The sequence below is a fragment of the Capsicum annuum genome, chromosome 4 (genome assembly GCF_002878395.1).
Source record: "Capsicum annuum cultivar UCD-10X-F1 chromosome 4, UCD10Xv1.1, whole genome shotgun sequence".
Classification (NCBI taxonomy): domain Eukaryota; kingdom Viridiplantae; phylum Streptophyta; class Magnoliopsida; order Solanales; family Solanaceae; genus Capsicum; species Capsicum annuum.
The window spans coordinates 227560481-227587349 of record NC_061114.1 but is presented as its reverse complement, the minus strand read 5'-3'; the positions used below and the strand labels follow the sequence as shown (position 1 = coordinate 227587349).

General features: G+C 31.5%; 1 protein-coding gene across 3 annotated transcripts; it reads left to right on the top strand.

Moving 5' to 3' along the window:
* The first annotated feature begins 18856 nt into the window (after window positions 1–18856).
* Window positions 18857–26043, top strand: LOC107866905 (filament-like plant protein 4). 3 transcript variants are annotated; one of them, XM_047411294.1, is made up of 6 exons: window positions 18857–19083; window positions 20588–20719; window positions 21280–21505; window positions 21594–24036; window positions 24533–24572; window positions 25329–26043. In XM_047411294.1, exons 2-6 carry the CDS (start codon window positions 20594–20596, stop codon window positions 25764–25766), a joined length of 3273 nt encoding a protein of 1090 aa, XP_047267250.1. In that variant the 5' UTR covers window positions 18857–19083; window positions 20588–20593; the 3' UTR covers window positions 25767–26043. The 3 variants fall into 3 exon arrangements, with proteins under 3 accessions (XP_047267250.1, XP_016568421.2, XP_047267251.1); XM_016712935.2 differs by having other exon boundaries at window positions 20585–20719; XM_047411295.1 differs by having other exon boundaries at window positions 20568–20719.
* Window positions 26044–26869: the final 826 nt, after the last annotated feature.

Below are 26869 nucleotides of genomic sequence, written 5' to 3'. Positions count from 1 at the left end.
GATAAGAACACTAGAAGACGAAAATGAATTTCCCCAATTCTTCTTCTTAGTCCACTACCTACCATCTTTCCCACTGTTCTACTAATTCATACCCTGCTCTGAATGCCTAAAATTCTTATTCTGCCTATCCTTTATCTTTGATTGTTTCTCTTTCTCATCCTCTACCTGCTGTATATAAACCACTAGCTTCAAATTATTGGGATTTATGTTGTTTCCCCATAACTTTAGGCTCTTTTTTTTGTTTGTTTGGGCTTTGATATTAACATTGTTGATGATTATAATCCATAATATATCAAGAATGGGCAATGTTACATAAAATTTGATGGACCCTTTACTAGGTTGTAATAGTAGGAATTATTGGGCTTAGATACCACTTTGCTAACATTATATCTTTCTAGACTGTTGTGGTAATGCGTTATTGTGGTGACGGTCTAACAAAAACAATCTCTCTGCTACCCAAAGATAGGGATTAAGTATATGTATATTCTATCACCGATAGTGAAATTGGTTGATTTCCCTTTCAGTCTATCACCTAAAAGATGATTACACGTAACTCACAATAACAAAAGGAGTTATATACATATAAAACGGTCAACCTACTATAAGTTACACTTACTCTATCAGTGCATATAACTTAAAATCGGATTAAATTAAACAAAAAAAGAAAGGCAAGCACGCGTGATTCAATGGTCAAAAGAGTGGAACACATGTGAACCACTTACAAAATTGTTACTGGACCTAACACTAACATACAATGCTATGCGTATGTATAGTATGTGTACAGATACAGACCAACAAAAATACAAAAGAGCCTATTTATATATTATATAGTTTCAGTGCCCATTTATGCATGAGCACAAAAGCCTGCCAAATTTTTTGGACATATGTTTTTTTGGTCTGCCAAAGAAGGAAGAAAACGAAACCTAAATCATAACGAAAATTTCCACAAATCAATTTAATGATGATTTCTGCATTATGTGGTCCTATGATGCTATATTTGAATTTGGCACCACTCAACTATTCACTTAAAGCCACTGAAAAAGAATATAATTTGCAACTTGTTTTTAGTGGGAAGATTTTTTATTTTTTTTTAAGAAAGGAATTTGTTTCAGCATATATCAGTATCTCTATCTCAACTTTCCGATTATGACACAAACGGCTTATATTTTATCCTTTTTAGATTCTACTTTATGAGAATACACTGTATTAGCAAAAAATTAAGTGGTTTTCTTTATACGAAATAAAATAGAAGAAAGAAATGTGACTTTGTTCATCTATTTCATTAGTTAAGTAATCGTTGAAGTAATGAACTCCTGGATTTGATCTACTTAGAATAAGAAATCAATTATATATACATATGTATGTAGTTCCATTGCGGTCTCTGAACAGAAGCCTCATCTCATATTGATTTGATTCCACATGAGATAACCTAAATATCAAAAAAAAAAAAAAAAAAAAAGTAGAAACCATATAATGTATGATATCGAATTCATGCAGAATGTGAATGTAAACCTGTGAATGATCAGATATTAGCAATAGGATGTGAGTATAATATAGGGATTCATTTTAGTAGTAATAATTATATTTAATTAAATGTGTTAGTTTCTTTAATTTGTCTGTCAAAAATGGAATCAACTTTCCTTGAGAATGATGCAAAGTATACTAATCTGAAAAAAAAACAAAAGGCCCTAGTTTACAACTTTACATCAGATTCGATTTGTGTCAGTCTCAAATTAGAAAATTAAGTACTAGCACACTCATTTACCTAATTTGACCATCTATAAAAAGAGAAAAATAACTGAATTATACATCACCAAATATATAAGATTGTAAACATTCGACTTGCATGATGCAAAAATGGACACACATATTGTAAACTATATATTCTATATTTACGCTCTTTCTTTATTATTCATAAACGTGTCTGATTATAAGTAGCTGTTTGATCATAAGTAGCTGTTTGACCATGAAAATTATTCCTTTTTTTTTCAAAAAATTATTTCATTTTAATGAAAAAAAGTGAAAACAAGAGGCATTTTGCCATGAAAATCCAAATACACATTGTATTTGGAAAAGTAAAAATATTCACGGTCAAGCACAACTCCAATTCCAATTCCAACTCAGAAAAATTATGATTTTCATGATCAAACGGAGCTAAGTGTGATAAATAATTATTGGGTGCATGTTTATATGTAATTGATGAATCTAGTGAAGCGGTAATGTATGTGAAATTTAATGTGTCATTTCATTTGATGTTCGTTAGTATAGGGGGTGATTGATGAATCTTACATCTAAAGTAGTTATGGAGCTAGAGCTTTAATTCATTAATTACACTAGCGTTTCACTAAATTCAAATAGAAAGGCTTCTCATTACTATGATTGATGAATTTTACATTTGAAATAGGGATAGAGCTAGAACTTTACTTCATCAATTACACTACCGCTTCCCTAGATTCAAATGAAAAAGCGCCTCATTATTGTGATTAATGAATCTTATCTATGTGGAATCTAATGTGTCCTTCCATTTGAAGTTCGATAGTGTAGGGGTGACTGATGAATCTTACATTTGAAACAGCGATGGAGCTAGAACTTTACTTCATCAACTACACTACAGCTTCACCAGATTCAAATGGAAAGATGCCTCATTACTGTGATTGATGAATCTTACATTTGAAATAGCTATGGAGCAAAAACTTTGCTTAATCAATTATACTATCACTTCACCAGATTCAGATGAAAAGGCGTTTCGTTACTGTGATTGATGAATCTTGCATTTGAAGTAGCGATGAAGCTAGAACTTCACTTCATCAATTACACTACCGCTTCACTAGATTCAGATGGAAAGACACCTCATTATAGTGATCAGTGAATCTTACATTTAAACTAGTAATCGAGCTAAATTTTACTTCATCAATTACAATACCGCTTCACTAGATTCAAATAAAAAGACGCTTTGTTACAGTGATTGATGAATATTATATTTGAAACAGCGATACACATTTCTAGTTGAATTTCTAGTTTTGACTTAAATTCACAAAATCACAATTTAGTTGTCAAGAAACTATAATTATGGTAATAAGAAATGATTTCTTTATTATTCTTAGAAAGTTATTGACAAAATTCCAACTATAGAATCATGACTTTCTAACTTTGCTGTCATTATCATTCTTGGTCACTGGTTATATTAACTAATCACAAATTTAGTAATGACACGTGGCAACAAAATTGTGAGAAACTAGACAAAGAATCAACAAGAGATATGACAAGTGATTGTCTTAGATTATCATTAAATAGAGAAAGTTACAGAAAAGAGGTAATTAATTAACCACCCTATTAAAAGTACGAAAAGGCAAATCGAATCCTATGAAAAACACTATTAATGTATGGTTTAATTAGGCATAAAATAATAGAGTTAAAATATATAAATTGAACCACGATATATTTACTTAAGGATAAAATTTAACCTCCAATCAATTAAAATATGTGTTTGATTCTATTAGGTAGAAAATGTATTATATTCAAACTATTTTTCAATAAATTATATTATCATCAAATATTGAGTAGTACTTAATGATACAAGCTTAACATAACATATGAGTAAAATACTGTGGTAAAATAGTCTATAATTATTAAATTTGTGAATATTCATCAAAAAAGGGATAAAAAATGTCTATTTCAATTTATTGAAGGTTAAATATCCATAAAATAGTTAAATATCGAAAGAGCTACAGTCAAAATTTATTAGTAATCGAGAAATAAAAAATTATCAACACAAAGAGTTTAAGTAATATGACGTATCAGTAACATAAATACTTTTCTATCATCAGATCATCTCTATCGATTGTAACAAATAATGTATCTTATTTTCAAGATTTCGAAGAGCTTCAAAATTACAAATATTGAGAAGACTTGTCCGTAGAAATTCATTGAAAAAGTTGATGCCTGATAAGGTAAACAAACACTATTGTTAGAAAATTAGGATCAGCGACTGAAATAATTTCGTAGCTAAACAAAAAAAATCTAAAATAATTTCGTAGCTAAACAAAAAAAATCTAACGTTAATCCTATTTATCTATGAATTAGCGACGAATTATAAGAAAATTCAATTAGCTAAGAGCATTTTAACAAAAATAGCCGTGATTACCAACTAATGTCATATTTTCTTGTAGTGAAAATTATATGTTTATGATATATAAAACTTAAAAATCCAAAATAAATTTGCATTTATTATCACACACAAAAAAAATTAGTTGGCTTTTTTTTTAATAGTATGGGGGTGTTGAGGTGGTGGATTAAAGCTGTCTATGTATTATGTGAAGTGGTCCCAATGAGCATAATTTTGGTTCCATATTCTTCTTATCTCCTAATATTGACAACTTTTAATTCTTTTTCCCCTTTAGTATATGGTTTGCCCATAATATTAACATTATTCTTTCGTATCAACAAAGCAAAGGTTGAAATTTTCAACCATAGTGGAAAATTATTTTTTTCAAAAAAGAAAGTCAGCTTCACTATTTGTAATCATTTCTCTTCTATAAAAGAGTCATCTATAAGTTTTGAGGAGGCCAAAGATTAACACTAGTAATAATTAAATCATAGTAATAATAGTAAATTGTTTTTGGTATACCTGCTTAATTTGTTCTAAGCTTTCAGTATATATTAGGCAATAAAGAAATAGCTAGGAGAGGAGGGGTGTTTAGGTAGAATATTTTGAGGCTTTATAAATTTGCAATTGAATTTAATCGTTTGTACTATCACACAATAACGTTACCCTATTAACTGAGGTCTAGAGAGGGTAGAATATATGCAGATTTTATCATATCTTTGTGGGATAGAAAGGTTGTTTCTGATATAAGATCCACAACTCGAAAGATAATAAAGAATACGAAGCATGATAGAGAAAAATATAACGTCAAGATAGTAAGGTACAAAGCAAATGAAGAGCAGTAACACACATTTACGAAAAGAAAACTACGTGATTACGATATAATACTACTAATAAGGATAAACGTAGAGGAGGCTAGCCGTCTGCCTCTCTCACAGAAAGTGCCACAACATGTGTTTACCTACTAACCTTTTAGTCTAATTCTCAATCGTCATACTTTTAATTATATTAATAACTATTTATACCAAATAAATTAGTAACCTAAAAATAACAAGTCGTCTTACAAAACATATTAAATCATATTGATTTTACATAATGTAATTTTCTTATAGGTATTACGCGTAGTTGCTCAATTTTGTTCTTCATTAATTTAATTTTTTGTTCTGTTCATACTCTTAATTTAGGAAAATCATAGTATATTTGTCATTATCTTGAACAAAGCTGCAAAGTGAAACAAGTAGGTTGAGTGTCCAAATTAAAGAGAAAATTAAAAATGCAATTTAAAATTACACCTTAACTTTTGATTACAATTTTAAATTATTTTAACCGCAGAAGTTATTGTAGACCAATTTAATTGTATATTTTTTCACATTAATGTATACTAACTTGCTTGTTATTTAGTACCAACAAGTAGTCTACATGCATGCATATGAAAGTATATTAAAAATAATTCCAGCTAAGAACTCCAATGTTTTAAAATTAATGAAATCATGAAAACATTCAAATATACGTAGCCAACAGGATTAGGATATTTTGTTTGGTATAACTTACGTCTAAACTAATTTATAATCCTATGTTAATTATTCGATTTATTAATGAACTGTCTTAATCGGTAACAGTGTTTTTTATTCATTATTCTTTTGTAATTTAGTATACTAATTTAGTTTAGTGATTGATTATGTCTCAACGTACGTGGCCTTCAATGACCCAAATAAGTCTTTTCAATCAATGTAATTTTAATTAGACAACTCGATAGGAACTTACCAATCAAACTTTACATTAAATTAAATAAATATATAGCAAACAAAATAATGCCGAACTAATATAGGATTTAAATTATATATTTTGATAATGGAAAGTTTTTACATTATAAGTATAGTTTAACATGCAAAAGTAGGTTAGTTGCTAATTTTAAAAGATTACCAAGAAATAACTTGTAAAATTAAATTGATTGTATAAATACCTTTTACAGTTTCAATGCATAAAACTAAAACTCATCGACCATAAATTTGTCTTATAACATGTCAATAATACCAAACAAAAATAAATAGTGATATGTACAAGTTATATTCATTAAAAGAATATATATATATGAAATTAATAGGCTATGTATTCCGTTGCTGATTCATCGCTAAATTACTTGTAGCTATTAGATTTTTTATCATCCATCACCGGGGACGGACCTATATGTATTTTTTTGGTGTATCGGCACCCGTTAAATCTGATGCAAATTGGGTATAATTATATAAAAAAGGTATAAAATTGGTATAATCTTCAAAAAAGCACCCAGGAAACCACGAAGATAGGTGAGTGCTTTGATTTTCAGACGAAACCTTAAAGCTTTAGGCGTTAATATGTGTGTTCTCGAACTTCACGAGCACCCACGACCCTTATTTAATCCTAGGTCCGACACTGCTAATCTGTTGCCAACTAGAATTAGTGACAAATTTTATTGTTTAGATAGATATATTATCCATCAATAGTTCCTGCTTTTTTAGTAGTCATTGTGATTAAGACACAAAGAGATGGCTTAGTGGAGAGATTAATATTCTTGTCAAGTTTGTTGGTGAGACAGATTATCCATTTGACAAGAACTATGTGGCTGGTCCAATTGTAAACACAACTAGGGTTAGGTGATTGAAAGTTATTGTACATTATTACCATCAATGGAACTAAGGACTTTCAAGAAAATAAAAATACATTTCATTGTCAACTGATTTATATGCCCAAAGCACTTTCAAATTAGAGTAGTTAGCTTGTTCTTTTAGTTGAGTGGACTTAATTATTTGAATTAACATATTGTCTATCTCTAATTAATATGGCAATTATTCAACTATATATAACCTGTCTATGGCAATTCTTTATGTCGTAATGTTGATTAGTGAACTAAATAAGTTAAACTAGATAGCTAGGACCACAAATTGTAACCTAATTATAAATGTGACGCTCTTGATGGAAGGTAGGTTGATGAGGGTGGATCAAGTAAAATTTGACGGACTTTCAGGCTGACAAACTTCTAAAGTTGAGGTGTACACGACATTTTAAGTAAATCTTATCTTAAAATAGTATGACACACTTTTGAAATATGATATAACGTGGCACAAAAAAAAAATTCGTGTGAAACTGTCCCAAAAACGAACAATACGTGTCATGAACTTTAATCACGACAATAAATCTCAAAAACACTATAGAAATTAATGGAGTACTAGGTAATTGTTGTTGGAAATAAACCTTTTAAGTAATGCAAATAATAAAGAAATTGTCCTTTTTTCCCTCTTTATTCTTATGAGTTCCTTTTCAATTATTCATCCTTGTTATGTGAAAGGTAATGTATCCCTCGTTAATTAGTTGTGGAAAAGAACTTTCATCCACATTACATTAAATCATATATTATTGGGCTTGTAAGGAGCCAGTAATTAATAGTAGCGGTCTCATACATATGAGGTCGAAATGAGTCTTTCTGCAAAGCAAAGTGAGTCGATTTGTTACCCTTATCCAAACCTCGCGTGCGTGCAAGATATACATGAGGCCTAATTTAAATATGCTTTTTTTTTTAATTTAGCAAAAAAATGTCTAATTTCTGTTCTATATCAATATTGCATTACTTTTGTAATACTAATAAAATGCTGAAAGAAATGGCTAGGGGTGCAAAATGAGGAAAGAATGGAGTACAAATTAAATAGTACAGAATTATTGTGTAGCAAAATATAATGCAATAGGATAATTTCAATGAAGCAGATGGTACGTCTAGCACTAAAATAGCTAATTATGTCTTTTTCCATGTGGGAATTAAAGCAAGTCATGTGTGAATAATGCTAAAGTTATTACTAATTCATAATTTTTTGAGCTAACTTTTACCCTAATTTAGTTATATTTATGCTTTATAAGCAAAGTCCCTCATCAATTGATGTTTTAATTCAACATAAACATCCAATTATTTTGTGTCAATTTGGAGGATTGTTAGTAGGTTAGCGATTAGCCATCTGTACTTTCACTTTGTTGGTGAAGCTTTAATTCCTTACCTTATAATTGTCTTCTCGTATCCCAATTTTTATTTTATTTTTATTTCAAAAAAAATCATGTCAAGTTTACAATTTTTTTGCTTTATGTACAAACTTCCTGGATCATTCAATTGTGAATTTCTATTTAGAAAGTTATTTACTATCTGATTTTCTACATGTTGATTCAAATTCTTTTGGTTTATACATGTGGCTTACATTTAATTATTTATATTATATTCTTAACAATATTCAATATTCGTATTCTACTAGTGCAATCTGTCAATATAAGCAAAACAAATTGATCAATTCTTATGTTTTATACGTGTTCACCTAAAACACTCTTCATAAAAAATTATGTTGTTTATAAGGTACAATTTTTTATTTTATGTATATATGTTAGCTTTTTAATCTCCTGAACATAAAACACGAATTTTAAATATTATATATTTATTTTTCAAATTCGCTTATTAAAAATCCTAGATCAACCATCAATCAGAGGTGGAGTCAGGATTTCAACGAAGGAGTTTCATATTCAAAGAAAACTTAGGATTTCAACTAAGTGGGTCCATATTCAAAGAAAACTTAATCGAAGGAGGTTCAACACCTACAATAACCATATTAAAAATAATTTTAATTATGTATAAATAGTATATTTTTACGTCGAGATGGGTCGATCGAACCCCCGAACAGAAGGCTGGCTCCGGCCCTGCCATCAATATACATAACCTAATAGTATATAATTCTAGACTTTTTCATATATACATAACCTAAGTCCTAATATATATTACACTATAATTCTACCCTTTCATTTTCCCTTGTAAGAGGGAATATGATTTTTTATTTTTTTTTTTAGTTTTACCCTACCGACGGATACCGACAAAGGTCTGTTTGGATGATTAATTAAGAACTACCAAACAAAGCTTATAAGGAACCTAGTCCTTTTCATGGGACACGTGTTACTCCAAACTTTAAATGCTTTTGCTAAGGCCACCCAAACAACATATGTGGAGCTTCGACCCCAATTACAATCCCAAAGATACAATATACTACCTATTTAATTTTTTTGTTGTTGTTTTCATTCGCTATGTGTTTGATGTTGTATTAAGGTCTTGATTAATTTAAATTTACATAATATAAAGTATATAAGATAAATGCATGAAATAGTTGTCTTATTTTCTATCAATCATTTCAGGAGCACTTGTTATTTTTTTTTTATCAATCGACTGACTCTATCCATCTACTTTATGAAATATCAGAGAAAAGAATGAATTTAGCGGATAATAAAGATAAGTCGAAGCATGTCGAACCTTTTTCTTCAAAGGCCAAGTTAATAGACGAACCAAGCTAGATAGTCTTCTATCACTAGATTTACGATAACAATTTTTTTTAAAACTACATATTATATCACACTATTAAAATAAAAATTTAAAAGGAAAATAATTTGGTTAAGTGAAAGGGTGTAATTGGTGGTCTCCACACGTCAATTCCGTGCAGTACTACTCAATGAGAATGGTGCACCCTAATATATCCAAAACCCACTAGGCAGTAGCCCAAACAGACAAAAAGATCATAATCCCTTTTTTAAAAAAATAAATAAAAAAGAATATTGTAAATATAAGCTTACAAATTTGATGTTGAAATCATTGACGTTTCAATACAGATTACTTTCTTTCTTTAATTTCAATTTATCTGACACTTAAATAGATCTAATATAATTTAATTTTATAAGTTAATCAAATTGATTTTCCATGAGTGAGGAGGAGTAAATTTAAATGAATAAGAAATATGGTAAGTAATACTAGTAAAAACAAGCAAGGGTTGTTTGGTTGTTGGTTATAATTATGTGCAGTTGTTTGGTTATTTTATTTTCTACAACGTATAAAATATTAGTACAAATTAACTCATGATTTATACATGTTCTATTTAACTGGGAATGTATATTAATAACTAAATATTGTACTTATTTGATATGCAAAGTTTTGTACAATGTAACTAAAAAAATTATGAAATACAAATGTTGGGTATATGAATAAAAATTCTATATTATTAATTGAAAAAAATGAGAAATTATGTATAAAGTGTAATATCTCTTAATGGTGACTAGTGTGAGACTATTTAAAAAAAAAAAAAAGAATTGTGTGAGTTAACTCGACAAATAATTTTACACCATATAAAGTGTTTTTAGATTGCCTGAACCCAACAACAGTTCTAGTCAATAACCAAATGATCCCTAAAAATTTTATAAAACCTAACTTATCAAATTAAAATTTCATATCCGTCTCCAATAAGCTGGAATAAAGTTATAGTTTCGTCTTGGCATATCCACTATTAAATTTTCGAGGTTAGAGTGGGTTCATTGGTTGTACAACAACCGGACCATCTTGTCCCAAATAGACATGTTTATGACGGTGCTGATTCATTTCATTTATTTTGTTGCACAAATTTTTAGGATAATTTATGTTGCTACTCACCTGCATTCTTCTTTCACTCTTTCCACTTTTATTTTATTTTAAAAATATTAGTTGGAATTAAAACTTTTATATTATATTGTTGGAGGAATTTACTAGTAGAAGTAATTAGTTTCTTTTTGTTTTAACATATGTTAATTAATTAATGCATTGATGGAAATTGGCTGGCAGTACTTAGAGTTACCAATTTTTGTACACATGTCCCATGTCTTGGCTCTTTCGAAACAGTTGGGCTAATGTTATCAGGATTAAATTTGAGATTGATTTATGTCGATAATTAAATTTAGTATAAATTTTATCCATAAATTTAATTTTAAAGGTCATTTTTTTCATTTTTAGAAACTTATTTTCGTATAGAATTTTTTTTTAAAAATATCTTAACTTACCAACCAAGAAAAATACTTTCCATACGAAACACACCCTTTATGTAATTATTCTCCTATCTTTCATCATTTGTTACTATTAAAGTTATGTTTTTGACATTATTGCTAGCATAAATGAATGAACAACAAAGGTCTAGTAGTGGAATTTGAATAATACCTATCCTTTTTAATCATTTGAATTCGAACTAGCTAGTAAAATTACACTTGATCCAACAATAAAGTTTAGTCTTCTATTTATTTCACTATCAATAATATAAAATTTTAAGTAACTACTTAGTAGTACAATATACTCGTAGAATTGCATATACTAAAAACTAAAAAGCCTGCACCGATCTAACCTAAAGTGAATGAGCAGTTCGTGCAGTTTATGATTGTTTCCAGTAAGTGAAAGCTGACAAAAAACAACCCACTCACTCACCTCTTCCGTTTTTGTGTGTATTTTGTGTTTGGTATTTATATTGAGTTACGACTAAATCAAAATTCACATACTGAATGACTCATTTTAGGAGCGATACATCCAACACAGTTTTATTTCCAATTGCAAAAACTCAAATATATCATTTTATATATGACTTCGTGACAACTAACGCTCAAGATTCAAGTTCATGATAACACATAGTCAGTGGCTGAGGCAGGAATTTTATTAAGGGGGGTCAAAAACAGAAAGCGAAAAAAATAAATTAAAAACCTATCGTGAATGGGTCTCAAACCCAAGACCGGCAGGCCCTTTGCGTGAAAGTTTGCACCCCCTTTGCCACTAAATCAAGTTTTTTGCTTGTGTCAGGGAGGTCAAATTAATATATATACACATAGAAAAAAAAATCATATATATATATATATATACAATATAATTTTTCGATGAAAGGGGTTTGGATCTGAAGTCTACGTAGCTCCGCCCCCTGCATATGATCCATTTTAGGTCTAGACTACTCAGCGTGAATTTAGTCTTTGGATTACATCACATCAAGCTTTCGTACATGTAAACTTAAATTCTGTCTTTTAAATTAAAACTCTTCACTTTTCTTTCTCATTTTAAACGTCAAATTTACCTAAAGTTCTTCACTATTCTATTTCTTTTTTGAAATTATTTTAGTGTTGAAAATGTTACTATAAAAGGTGAATCACTGTACCTAGTACCTAGTGGGGAAATACACAGTAAATAGAAGGTTAAAGTAAGAAAAAGAATGATAGAGGGGAGCGTCATGAGGTAATCTTTTTTTGTGTGTGAAAAGGAATGAATGAAGGTAAAAGTCAGATCAATTATTAACACTGTACAAATGAATAGAATGGACCCAAAAGAAAAAATAAGTACAAGTGAATAGAATGGTCATATTTGTAAACAGAATTTAATGGATCTTTGGCAGAATAGGACTCTGTACCTATGTGTCATGCCAAAGAGAATTATTCACAAGAATACAACAACATAAGCAGTAAAATTTCACAAATAAGGTCTCAAATATACGTGAATCTTACTATTACCTCAATATCTGTCTATATATATAAATATTTATTTGATCACCGGTAAATATGTGGTGGATTCGATAATATTTCTTCATCATTAACTAAAAGCTTCAAATTTGAACACTAACATTGAGAAAATTGTTGTTGATAGGTATTTTTCGTGAAATAAGACTTGTTTGAAGGAATGTATATTGGTTGGATTACTAAATTTCGAATATTAGAAAGTTAAAGAAATTGACTTATCTTTTTAAGAATCTTTTAAAATATTGAAATATCTACTTGTATAGGTTTCTAAGGTAGATTTTGATATATTTCATAATTCTACAAAATATAATTGTTATTTTAACAGTTTAGAATGTTTCTAAAGGCTGTAAATATTACATAGCCCATCACTTCTTCCTTTAAAAAAATAAAATTATACGATAAATGTGTTTGTGAAAATATTAAAATTTTATAAATGTTTTATTGGAAGGAATGCTGATTAATTGATAGAATTGTTGGCTCCAAACTAAGGGTAGTGGCGGAGCCACCTTTGATCCTTCAATAAAAAATTATATTATTTTTATATGAGAAAATAATCTTTATGTATATAGAGTAAATATTGAACGTCTTCGACTAATTATCTAATTCATATGTTTACTTTTGAACCCCGTAAATAAAAACTGATGGAGGGGGTTGGGGGTTGGTGACTTGGAGTCTACCTTTCCTTATCTTTGTTCTTAATTTAGTAGTAATGTCAACATAATCAAATTTACCAACTAATCAATACTCCTTAAATTTAGAAATCGGAAATGTGTGAAAACAATGACATTTAGGATAAAGACATTTAGGAGTATTAAGGAGAGTTAATTTTCTCAATAAAGAAATTATTTTATTTTATCTTTCATTTCTTCTACTTAATAAAGTATGAAAAATCTAATTTTGTTGCTACTTCTTTTCTTAGAAAATAAATAAAAATATAGTTCCAAATCTTATGAACCTTGCTAGTTACAAAACTTCCAAGGATCTTTTTCTTGTTCCTTTTTTTTTTTTTTGGTCATTAAAACTTATGACTTATATAACCAAATCTTCAAAATTTAGCAAAATCCAAAAGATGATCATAAAATCATTATTGGTGGGCTTATATGTATCTAATATTTGTCACGCATTTACAATAAGGAGCTTCTCATTTTAATGATTCCTCATTGCTGCAATTTTTTGTGGTGTGGTCCAATTGTTATAATTAGGTCTAGATCCCAATCATACACATAAGATCATGAAAAAACATGTGTATATAGAGAGAGAACCAGAGGCAGATTCAGAATTTTAAACTTGTGAGTTTTCAATTAAATAAATAAAATTGGAAAAAAAAAAAACCTCCACAGAGGTTCAAACTCACGATCAGCAGTAGCATGGCACGGATCTCAGGTGTGATCCTCCTACCACTGAGCTATCTCATTACTTTGTTATGGGTTCTCATCTGTTAATATTTACTCTATTGAGAATTTTTCTAATATAATTATAAGTCTTATGATAGCGGGTGGAGGTTCACAGGAACCCCACTCGTTACCATAGATCCTCCCTTGATAGAAGCATTGTGAACAAATATACAAAAGAGTTGTATTATTATACTGAATTGATCGTACACAATTTTACCTTATATTTCAATAAGTTATGGTTTCTGCGAGTTGAACTCGTAACTTCATGGTTATGCCAACAATCAGGGATGGAGCCACCTTATGTTTAAGGGTTCATCCGAACCTTCTTTGACAAAAAATTTTATTATATATACATGTTGAAAAATTATTTTTATGTATATATAGTTCGTTGAACCCCTTTGACTAGTTCGTATGCTTACTTTTCTTTTTATTTTCAACATCCTTAATAAAAATTTTGACTCCACCACTAACAACATTTGTTGTTTCACGATACTTTCTTCAAAGCTTGTCAATATATTATTTTGACATTAGTTTTAGGAAAAGGTTAAAAATGCAATGAGGTACAGTAAGTATATTGTGCGTTCTGCAAAAGTCAATAAAATATCGTGCATTTTTTTACACGACTCTAAAAAAATATTAACTGGAAAAAATATTTTCAAAATTTAACCTTTATTTATATCCTAACATATTTGGTATTTTCTTGAAACAATAACTATTTTTAGTAATAATGATAGATAATTTGAGACAAACGAATATAGTACTACCTCTATCCTCCTTTACTTTTTACTATAGTAAAAAAAAAAATTACTTTTATCATATTATTAAGTCATCGATTCAAGTTGTGAGAACAGTTTTTTACAGACATGCATAACAAGATTGCGTACACTAAATTTTTATTGATTTTTTCTTTCAATTTTGCACATAACAGAAATTTTAGTATACCCAATAACTCTCTTTTATTTTCAATTCACCTAATAGTTAGTGAGATGAAACGACTTATAATAACGAAGGATGCTCTAGTAAAAATATCAAGTTTTCAGAACATGTCAAGTTAAATATAAACAAATAAAAATAAACAGAGAAAACATAATATTTATGGACCAAAATAAATGCTTAAAAAGAAGCACCACATGTAAATCCTCACTTTTTCCCATAGAAGGATCAAATTGCATTCATGTGTGAGTGACAATTACTAGTGTACTGTATTCATTGCACATGTTTCACTATTTTGATACCTTTAATACTTATTTTTATCAACTTGTCGAAAATGACCCTTTTAATTACTTGAAAACGACACATGTGTCCTCTTTATTACACCCTACATTTCCTCAAAATCTAATTTACACCCCCCAAAATAGAATTAATTTACACCCTTTTTTATTTAATTTTATGAAAACATTATAATATTTCTATTTAAGATTGAACGGTATTGATATGATTGAATATCAATTAAGCAACCAACATTTTAGAATTTATTTTTCAGTATACATGATAAGGCTAAAATAAGGTATTACAAACAAATTTAATTTGTTGGTGCATTACATATTGGGTATTAATTCTTGTGGTTTAGTTTTGTCTCTTAGTTAATGTTTAAATGGGAATAACTAATTAAGCAACCAAAATTTTAGTACTGTATTAATTTGTGTTGACAATTACGAAGATAGGGCTAAATAAGGTATTGCAAACAAATTTAATTTGTTGGTGCATTGCATATAGGGTATTAGTTCTTGTGGTTTAATTAATTATTTGATTCTTAGTTATGTTTAAATGAAGATTATTAAATAAGCAACTTCACCAAATCTAGTTATGAAAATTTACAACATGATTAATGAGGCAAGATACTGTTTTACAACAAAGTGGAAGTGTAGATTAATTAAATAATGGGGATTGTCAAATCATGTTTAGTTAGATTGCTTCATAAAAAAATTATTTGATTACACTCTTTAATTACGCGTGATACTGTTTGCAAATTAGACATGATTTTTTTATTTTTTATTTTAAAAAAAAATGGTCTCAACCTATTATAACTTTTTAGTTGTAGAGCAAATCTATTAGATAAAAAGAATCATATTCTAAAATACGAAAAAGGATATTAGAGACGGCATGATAAATGGAAAAAAAGCTTAAAATAGGACAGGCAGTTTAACTAGAATCTTCCAAGATTAATATACTGGGAGAATTTATTTCAGTATATTAATTAAGCTAAGCTAGTTTTTAGGCTCTAGCACTAGGTTTATGACACACAACAAAGTCATAAATATGATTAAAGAATGAGATAGTTGAAAATAAAAAGAATCCAATAAATGCGATATGATCTTGATATATACAGTTAAGGATTTTTATTATTTAAAAAAAAGGCAACATTGAAATAAGTATTTAAATGGGATAGATAAAAGTTATCCGATGAAATTAGTTTTCATCACATATATGATATAATTTATTACATCAGTAAAATGCAAATTTTAAGATAAATAATTTTGACATTAATTAATATTCTTTAATCAAGTATAAGAGAAAATAATCCTGTTTTTTTTTTTTTTTAGATTATTATCATTTATTCCTCATATCATACTAAACATAAATTTTAATAAACTTAGTTCACGTTTGACATAAATTTTGAAATTAAAACTTGAAAGTTGAGTTAGTGGAGTTATGGATCAACCTAGATATTCTTTAAAAATATTTGACGATTAGATCTTAAAAATCTTATCAAAAATTTATAACCAACGAAATATTTAAAGATAAATTCATAAAATTCAATCTAAAAATTTATGGTCAAACATTAGTAAAAAAATTAATTTCTTTTATTTTGATTTTTCGTTCATGATCCGGTGTTCATATTAGAAATTGATTAAATTTAAATTCACACTGAAAAGTCCCATATTGAAGAGATAAAGTGTTCTCTATCAAAAATTACTACATACCCAGGAAGACTTAAACCTAATACCACTAATTAAGAATAAAAAAATATTTATGGATGTTGCGGTGGATGTGTGGACTTAATAGGGGTGACAGGGTTAGGAATGTGACTATTCGAGAGAAGGTGGGTGTGGCGTTGGTGGAGGATAAGATGTGGGAAGTGAGGTTGAAATGGTTAGGCATGTGATGAGGAGGGACACTGATGCCCCAATTCGTAGGTGTGAGAGGTTGATCTTAAATGATTTGTGACGGGAGTAGGGGTATGCCGAAAAAATATTGGAGAAAGGTGATTAGATGTGACATGCAACAGCTACAGCTTACTGAGGACACGACCTAGATAACAAGATATGGAGGACGCATATTAGGATAGAGGGCTAGTGCATGCATGTGGATGAGTCATAGTCAGTAGTTAGAAGTGATTTGGGATAGCTTAACTAGTAATCGTAGGGCTTTGTACATAAGTTGGAACTTCTAGTTAGGGGGGTGGAGGAGGTGGCTAATTGAATGGAGTTCCTGGCTTTAAAGAATCAAGTTCAAGTACCAAGGAGATTCACGACTCAGAAAAAGACTTGGCCCTTCCTAATCCCAATGAGAGAGCGGTCTCTGAAAGTTGAAATGCGACGTTTAAAACCTCTCGTGTTAACAGACCCCCTCCAGGTGGTAAATGAGCCATAAAAAAGCTTTTAGTGGCGTGTGCCTTTAGTTTGTTGGTATATTATATTTTCTTGTGGGTGTCGTATTGCAGTTATTATAAGTATCTTATTTCATGTTCTATGACGACTTTGTTTACTGTCATTGTGTCCTAGGTCGGGGTTCTATCGAAAATAACCTCTCTACTTTTTTGGAGGTAGTGGTATAAACTGCGTACATTCTACCCTTATCAGCTCCTACTACGTGAAAATATACTGAATTTGTTGTTGCTGTTATTACTCCACCACAATCATTATTTACAGCTAAGAATTTAATTTTAGAGATCCAAAATGCATCTTTTTGTTTTTGTTTTTCATTCGGTGTTCGATGTCCACGTTGGAGCCCCGACTAATCCGAATCGCGCGTTGCAGGCCCATTAAGATAATAGCGCTCCCAAATTTTTTTTTTTTCATATCCAAGATCGAACCACTGATCTCTAATTAAGAATGGAGCAATTCTATCTACTGCACCACAACTTATTTTAGTTGAGTCTATTCTTATTTCTCACTGAGAATTTAGTGGAGTATTTAGTGTAAAAATAATAAAATAAAAAAATTTATGGGGATTGTTGAATAGTAGGACTAGGACAGTAGGTATCTTTGAAAAAGAAAAGGCGGGTGGGGGGGGGTTAGACAGAGCACCCAAGTAACATAATGAGCTGGACTGTGTGGATTACAGTTTGTGCCATTCTCTATTTATATTCATACACCCCACCCCACCCCTACCTTGCTTCTCCAACAAGCCTACCATAATATTCTCATTTTTCATGTCAAATTTATTTTATTTTAAAAAAATTAAATTATACTATTACTAAAAAGCTCTTAAAAAAAAAGAGTAAACTATACACAGTAAAGATATTTAGGGAAAAGAAGATCTTAATAATCTTCAAATGTGTTATGATTTAGACAAATATCTTTAATAATTAGATACACATTTAAATTGAGATTTTTCAATCTGAAAAGCAAATTAAGCCTTTAAGACATTAGTTATTTTTAAATTTTTTATTTGATGGACTTTAAATTCTACCCATTTTAAAAATAAATAAGACTTTAGCAATTGTCAAATATAAACACATTAATTTTTTTTTTTGTTACTAGAATATAGAACCTTAAAATATAGATGATTGAAATTCTATTCATCTCATCACAATCTGCGATACTACTTTTATTTGAATAATACTAAAGAATTTACTTTTACCAATATACCTCAAGGGTAAACTTGTCTTTTCCATATCACATTTCCTTTGTAGCAATATTTAACATTTAATTTTACTTCTATCTAAGATTATATACTTCTGACATAAAAATAACCAGAGATAATAATTTTTTAAATTTTATTTTAATAAAAAAACTGAATATTTTTTGGCTCTTTCCAACTTCTTGCCTTATAAGTGACACCTAATCTGCAAAATTTTTATTTTTAACCCCTCCGCCCTTTCCCCCTCCACTATCACCACCTTTCTCCTCCGGTCGATCTCACTTTCTCTCTCTAAAAAAATCTCTCTCAAAAAAAAATTTGTTACTAAAAACTAAAATTTAACTCAAAATTATCAACTTTAAACTGACTAGATCTTAATATTCGGCTAAAATATCTGCTGGGTAATTGTTATTTTTTGTCAAAGAAGCTGCATTGTTAGTGGTGAGTAATTTATTTTTTAAAAGATTTTTTGATGTATTTTTTTTTTTCAGTTACGTTTTTCTTTGAAAATGGTGTAATGGGGTTGTTTTAATTTTTTTTCGGTGTTTGTATTTAGCTTGGATTTTTGTGTTTGCTTTAATTTTGTACCCATTTGAACTTTTTCCTCATTTTTCTCCTCATTTTTTGGTTGTATGAAGTTGTCATTTACCTCATTTTGTTGTCGGTGGGTTTATCTTAATCCCCATTTTGGGGTTACATGTTTTGTAAATTTAGTAAATTCAGTAGATCAGTTGTTCCAAGATTTGATTTTTATGGTGTTCTTTTAGTAAGTGATGAGGAATTGTAGTATTATGTCCACTTTTTTCTGGGTATGAGTTTTCTTGATGAATTATGAAGTTGTTGCTATTGTGGGTTTTTGTTATTTTTGTGTATTAGTTGATTGAAGGGGTGTGATTGTTTTAATCTTGAGGTTTAAGGTATATTGGTTGAGGCTCTTTCGGAAACAATCTCTCTGTTTATGCGAGGTAGTGGTAAGGTCTGTGTACGCTTGTCCACTTGTGAGTGAAGAGATTTCACTGGGTATGTTGTTGTTGGTTGTGATAAAAAAAAGAAAGAAAGATCATATTTTTTTTAGCAATGCATATGATTGAGGAGCTTGGTTTTGTAGTATTTATTCTTGATTTGGTATTCATATTGTTACAATATAACAATGTGTAATATTCATGTTTAGTTTTTATTGTTTATGGTGGTGTGTCATTTTCTTTAACTACCACTTTTGCTCTATTTTATGTCATCTGGGGTCATTTTGTGCTTTATAATTGTCTTTGTTATGCAATCATCGGTATTTGATCTGAATATATGTTACTTAATATATACATATCTTTTTCGATATTTCTTGTTGAGGTTATGATTTTTACCTATTTGGAACTCCTCAGGTGCTAGATTCTTGTAATTACTGTGTTTTTTCCTTTATGTTTATTTGCTTTTGCGAAATTTGATTACCTTCTTAGCTCCCTGTACTCTGATTTCACCACATTTTAAGTCCAAATTAGTGTCTTTTCTCTGTTTTCCGACATTTGAGCTTAATTTGTTGCTCAGTTCTAGCTGAAATGTAGTGCAAGTATTCTGAGTTGTGGCGTTTAACAATCTTTGTAAGGAGGTAATCGAGTTCCCTTTGCAAGTTAGTCTCATATTTTCCAGCTATAGCAACATTTCCAATGAGTTCTGAGCTAGTGGTGGGGGGCATATTTGTGTATATTGCTTTTTTTTTGGGTGAATTAGGACAATTACTGCATATAGTGTATATCTACGTTGCGTCTGTAGTTTCATGCATTGTCTACCACCACTTGAAGCTTAAGTTCTGATGTGACTTCCAGTTGTATCTCCTGTCAAGTGTTGTGAACTTGTAATGCATTTTTTGTGCTTTTCAATTAAAAAAGTTATCATTTCCCTTATTATCGTGATTCATTGACTAAATTAAGCAGATATTTTCCTTGTCCAGCAGTCTACAATGGATCGTAGGAGTTGGCCGTGGAAGAAGAAATCATCAGATAAGACAGCAAGTGAGAAACCTGCAGCTCTTATAGTGGAGTCAGCCTCTGCCCCTTCAGATTCAACTGAACCTAAGGTTGATCAGGTGTGTGTGTTGGTACCTATATAATTAAAAAGTATATTTTCCTTCTCTTATAGTGGAGTCATCATCTGCCCCTTTAGATTCAACTAGGAATTTCCGTTTTCTTCTCATTCTTTGTGGTCGTCATTGCTATTAGATTGTCTAACCATAATTCTCTATAGTTTATCCTATAAACAATCTGACAATATGTTTACATCTATAACAAGGACTTTCATGTTGACCTTTAATTATGAGAACTTGAATAAAAGAAATGCTGCTTAATTTGGTCAATACTAGCAAAGAACTTCTCCATTTATCTAAACTGTGAGGCTTACGTCTATAGGTTGAGATTGATGGGTGGTAGTCTTTAATATTTACCCTCACAAATTATAAGTTCTAATTTAGTTCTGTTAATTTTGTTTCTCTCTTCAATATAATGTGATTGGTGCTAGAAAGGAAAAGACATAGTTTCAGTTTGGTAATTCATCGATTTTTTTTTTTTTTTACAATAATTCCCTGTGAGAGAGCTTCATTCAATTTGTCTCGTCTTGGTGATTTATGTTTTGGTTTCCGTTATATTTCAGGGTAAACAGGAAATCAAGAAACCTAAATATGTGCAAATTTCCGTTGAATCTTATTCACATTTGACTGGATTGGAGGATCAAGTTAAGTCTCTTGAGGAACAAGTGAGTGGCTTAGAGGATGAAGTCAAGGATTTGAATGAAAAGTTGGCTGCTGCACAGTCAGAAATGACTAATAAGGAAAACCTGGTAAAACAACACGCTAAAGTTGCTGAAGAAGCCGTCTCAGGTGATGTTCCTTATTGACTTGTCTTTTTCTTGCAACAAGTGTTTTGCAACTGGGTTCTGAATTCTTTTATTCACATCTCTCTGTACAGGTTGGGAGAAGGCTGAGTCAGAAGCCGCGACACTGAAAAATCACCTGGAATCCGTTACTCTTTTGAAGCTTACTGCTGAAGACAGGGCATCACATCTGGATGGTGCACTGAAGGAGTGCATGCGGCAGATACGAAATTTGAAAGAAGAACATGAACAGAAGCTGCATGATGTGATTCAGAATAAAACCAAACAGTTTGACAAAATGAAGCATGAGTTTGAAGCAAAATTAGCTAACCTGGACCAACAGTTACTCAGGTCTGCAGCGGAAAATTCTGCACTCTCAAGGTCTTTGCAGGAGCGTTCTAGCATGGTGATACAGCTCAGTGAAGAAAAAGCCCAAGCTGAAGCAGAAATTGAGATGTTGAAGAGCAATATCGATTCATGTGAAAGGGAAATAAATTCTTTGAAATATGAACTCCATATTAACTCAAAGGAACTAGAAATTCGTAATGAGGAGAAAAATATGAGCGTACGGTCTGCAGAAGTTGCAAACAAGCAACACCTGGAGGGAGTGAAGAAAATTGCAAAATTGGAAGCAGAGTGTCAGAGATTACGTGGTCTTGTGCGGAAGAAGTTGCCTGGGCCTGCAGCCTTGGCCCAGATGAAGCTTGAGGTTGAGAGTTTGGGTAGAGATTATGGGGACAGCCGTGTAAAGAAATCCCAAGGAGGAAGGCCTTCTAGTCCACAGTTTTCCAGTTTGCCAGATTTTTCATTGGATAGTGTGCAGAAGTTCCATAAAGAGAATGAGCAACTTACAGAACGCCTTTTGGCAATGGAGGAGGAAACAAAGATTTTGAAAGAAGCTTTGGCACACCGGAACAGTGAATTACAGACATCCAGGAGTGTTTGTGCAAAGACGGCCAGCAAGCTTCAAAATTTGGAAGCACAGCTGCAAGCAAATGCTGAACAGAAGAGCCCACAAAAGTCCACCATTCGACGACAGCATTCTGAGGGTTCCTTTACGCATGAAACAAATCACCTTCCAAGATTGGCTTCCATGTCCGAGGATGGAAATGACGATAATGTTAGTTGCTCTAGCTCTTGGACGACAACATTAATGTCTGAACTCTCCCATGTCAAGAAGGAAAAGAACTTTGACAGTCCACATAAATCTGAAAGTGCAAGTCACCTGGATCTCATGGATGACTTTTTGGAGATGGAGAAATTGGCTTATCAGTCAAGTGACACAAATGGAACAGTTTTGATTCCTGATATTCCAAATAATGCAAGAACCGAAACTACCTCCATGCATGTCACCACAAGCCCAGATTCTCAGCTGAAAGAACATAATGAGCCAAGTATATCAGGAAATCAAGAATCTCACAAAGAGGAAGTTTCATCACAAAGTCATCAACCTCTTTCAGATAAATCCATATCTATGAGGCTCCAATCAAGAATTTCAATGGTTTTGGAGTCTCTGTCCAAGGACGCTGACATTCAAAGAATTCAAGAGGATCTCAGAGAGATTGTGCAAGAAATGCGCAATGCTGTTGGACCGCAATCAACTACGAGTATTGTTGAGACCACTCTTTCCTCTAAGACTGCAACTGAATCTCAGCCCTCTCTTGATGATGGTGAGGCAATCTTAGAAAAGGAAATTCCTGTCTCAGAAGATAGTAAGTCATGCAATGAGTCCGTCCATGGTATCAGCAAAGAATTAGCAGATGCTATGTCTCAAATTCATGACTTTGTACTCTTTCTGGGCAAAGAAGCTAAGGCTATCCAAGGAACAGCTCCTGATGGAAGTGGAATCAATGAAAAATTAGATGATTTTTCTTCCACTTATGTGGAGGTAATAAGCAGCAGGTTGAATATGGTGAATTTTGTCCTTGATCTGTCTCGTGTACTGAGTAATGCGAGCGAATTACACTTCAATATCCTCGGTTACAAGAATTCTGAAACAGAAATAAGTACTTCTGATTGCATAGACAAGGTTGCTTTACCTGAAAATAAAGGTCTTCAGCACTCAGGCGAGGTATATGCAAATGGTTGTGCACATTTTTCTGATTCCACTTCTGATCCAGACATTCCCCATGAAGGAAGTCTTGTTCCTACTTCAGAGTCAACATCAACCTCTTTGAAGTGCTCGTTGGAGGAGGTCGAGCAGTTGAAGTTAGAGAAAGACAATATGGCTCTTGATCTTGCTAGATACTCTGAGAATCTAGAAAGCACTAAATGCCAATTGGCTGAAACCGAGCAGCTTCTAGCAGAGGTTAAGTCACAATTGGTATCTGCTCAAAAGGCAAACAGTTTGGCCGAAACTCAGCTTAGATGCATGGCAGAGTCATATAACTCACTTGAAACTCGGACTGAGGAGTTGCAAACTGAAGTCAACCGTCTTCAGGCAAAGATAGAAAGTCTTGATAACGAGCTTCAAGAGGAAAAGAAGAGTCACCAGGATGCTTTAGCTATGTGCCGTGATCTCGAAGAGCAACTACAAAGGTTAGTGCTTTTTGGTCCACATTGGCCCTGGAATTATAAAATATGACCGTCAGATCTTACAATCAAAAACCAGCTTTGAAAGTTATTACATTGTGTTTCGTCCTATCGAATTGGCGTAGAATAAAAAGTAGTATGACCTTCATAATCCGACCCCTTCACACATTCACACACGCACATATAAAATTAAAAGAATGGAGTAACACGGAAAAAGGAAAAGAGTCATGTTTCGATGTAATTGCAATAATTTATAGCTGATCCTATGAAAAGAATGGTGATTTTTTTACCCTGATTAAGATTTTTCATTTACTTGGGGTTTGTTGTCTATATAAATCTTTCGAGTTCAGCCTCTCTACTCTCACGAGGTAGGGGTAAGGTCTGTGTATACTCTACCCTCTAGTGTTTTATTGATAGTGTTGTAGAAATATTGCAATTGATCTGTCGATTCAAGATTATGTCAAGGGTCACTTAAACTAATTTAATTTGCTGTTTGTATCAGGATGGAGAGTGCTGCTGACCTTGATGCGAAGACTAACCAGGTAGCGTTCTTGCTCCCTAATGAATGATCATTCCAATCCATTTTAGTATGTATTTTATGCCGTGATTTACGGTACTAAATTTAGTTGGAAAAGACGTGCTTCTCAATTGTTGTTTTGATCTAATTTCACATTAACTCAATAAATTACAATAGATTTCTGTGATAGTGATGCTATGCAAATTAACTTTGTAATAGAGTTTACCTCGAAGTGTTTTGTAACTGCTACAAGCAGTTTTTCTTTTTCTTTGTTTTGCTCCATCTCGCTAAGTTCTGCTTCTGTGATAGAAGTTTCAATCATATTAAAAGATTTGCAAATTAAAAATTTATAATAAGAGTAAATGTTACGAAACTATGATATCTAGATGACCTTTAAGTCTCACTATGCATACAGAACTTCAAAGAATCATGTATAACCTTGCTTTGAAATACTTGACTCCTTTTTCTGGAACTCCTCTCTATTGTCTTAATTAGCGAATTAACTCACTTTTAGATTGCAAAACAGCTTATCAATGATAGAGTAGCCTACTAGAAAAATTTTCAGGTCTTACCAAACTTTAATGTTCAATCTGTGTGTAATTGAAATAAGTTGGTATAAAAGATTTGGTGTTAGGATCCACCAAACTTTAATGTTCAATCTGTGTGTAATTGAAATAAGTTGGTATAAAAGATTTGGTGTTAGGATCCTTTTAATAGCCTAATGTCGCCCGCTTCAATCCAAAGTGTGTCTGAAGAACACAACTCTGTTAATTTTCTCCAGGAAAAAGAGCTAACAGCTGCAGCAGAGAAGCTGGCTGAGTGTCAAGAAACCATATTTCTACTGGGGAAACAGCTGAACTCTTTGCGTCCTCAGACGGAGTTTATGGGGTCCCCTTATGCCGATAGAAGTTCAAAAGGGGAAGGTTTTCGGGAAGAACCAACAATCACTAGCATGAACATCTACGACAATGATCTAGCTGAGATGGACACTGCCAGTTCCGTAAAAGCAACTTGTGAGTCCCCGGTGGATATGTATAACGTGTCATATACTCCCTCAGACACTGAAGTAAACAATCCATTGAGATCACCAATCGGCTCAAAGTCTCCTAAACACCGGCCTACTAAGTCTGGCTCTTCGTCATCTTCTGGTCCTACACCTGAAAAACAATCTCGTGGTTTCAGCCGATTCTTTTCTTCTAAGGGAAAAGGCGGATACTAAGCGTGCAGCTTGCAGGCTTCGTGTGCATTTGTTTAACGAGGTAATAAAGATTCAAAAGGCACGAAAACAGCTTGACTACTGTAGATAATGAGGGTACAATCTTGTCAAATTTGCTTCATTGCAACTTTGGAATTCCTGTATGAAAAATCATTTCTCTGGTTCATTAGCAGCTATGTGTTCATTTTATCTTTATAATTTGTGTAGTGAAATTCTCAAAATGTTTGTACACATTAGATGTTGGCTCCTTGAAATTAAACAATGAAGAAGACTTTTTGTATGTTTTCTTTTTCTTGTATGAAAGGATGTTTTTGTGATTACTATAAAATAATAGTTGTATGACTCACTGCATATGATTTCTATACCTTGTGGAAACGGCTGCGTTTGTCCCCATTGTTCTTTTCCACTAACTTCATCCAGTGCTGGAATCAGGATTTTACATGAATTGGTTGAAGGGTTCAACATCTACTATATTTACATAAAATTTTTTTTAATCATGTGTAAGTGTAAGCCAATGGCTCGACAACCTAACCGCGAACCCAATGGCTCAGCAACCTAGCAACTTTTATGGTTGCACTGCTTTTGAATGAGGCTTATGATGTGATTTCCTTTTATTTTGATTTTTCCAGCAACCTGTTCGATTATACACACTCAATTTTTCACTCCAAAATTAAAATAAAAAATCAAGTGAGTTGCAAGTATGAACACAATGTCAACTTTCAAATATCTTCTTTCGTCTTTAACTTATTCTTTCGTCTTTAACTTATACTATTATTTCAAATACTACTCAATTCATGCCTAAATGCCTATAAGACTCCATTTATATGGACAAGTAGATTTTTTAATAAAGAAATAGACTGCCTCTTAATCCATTTTGCTCTGTCAAGTTTGATTGGGCTCGGGGAAGGTGGTATTAGCCATATTGGGTTGAAATTGGGCCTGGAAAAGCTGTATGGGCTTAATTGGGCCATGGGATGTGGACCGTGTTGTTCTGCATTGGATTTCAAGTAAACTAAATGATCGTTTGAACATAAGAATTGTGAAATTTGAAAAACCGTACTATGTATTTATTTTCAAGTTAAAAATAGTATTGGGGAAGTGAAAGT

Coding starts and splice junctions, on each gene's coding strand:
- LOC107866905 (XM_047411294.1), top strand. CDS start 20,594: ATGGATCGTAGGAGTTGGCCGTGGAAGAAGAAATCATCAGATAAGACA. Junction 20,720..21,279: donor CTGAACCTAAGGTTGATCAG/GTGTGTGTGTTG, acceptor GTTATATTTCAG/GGTAAACAGGAAATCAAGAA. Junction 24,573..25,328: donor TTGATGCGAAGACTAACCAG/GTAGCGTTCTTG, acceptor AATTTTCTCCAG/GAAAAAGAGCTAACAGCTGC.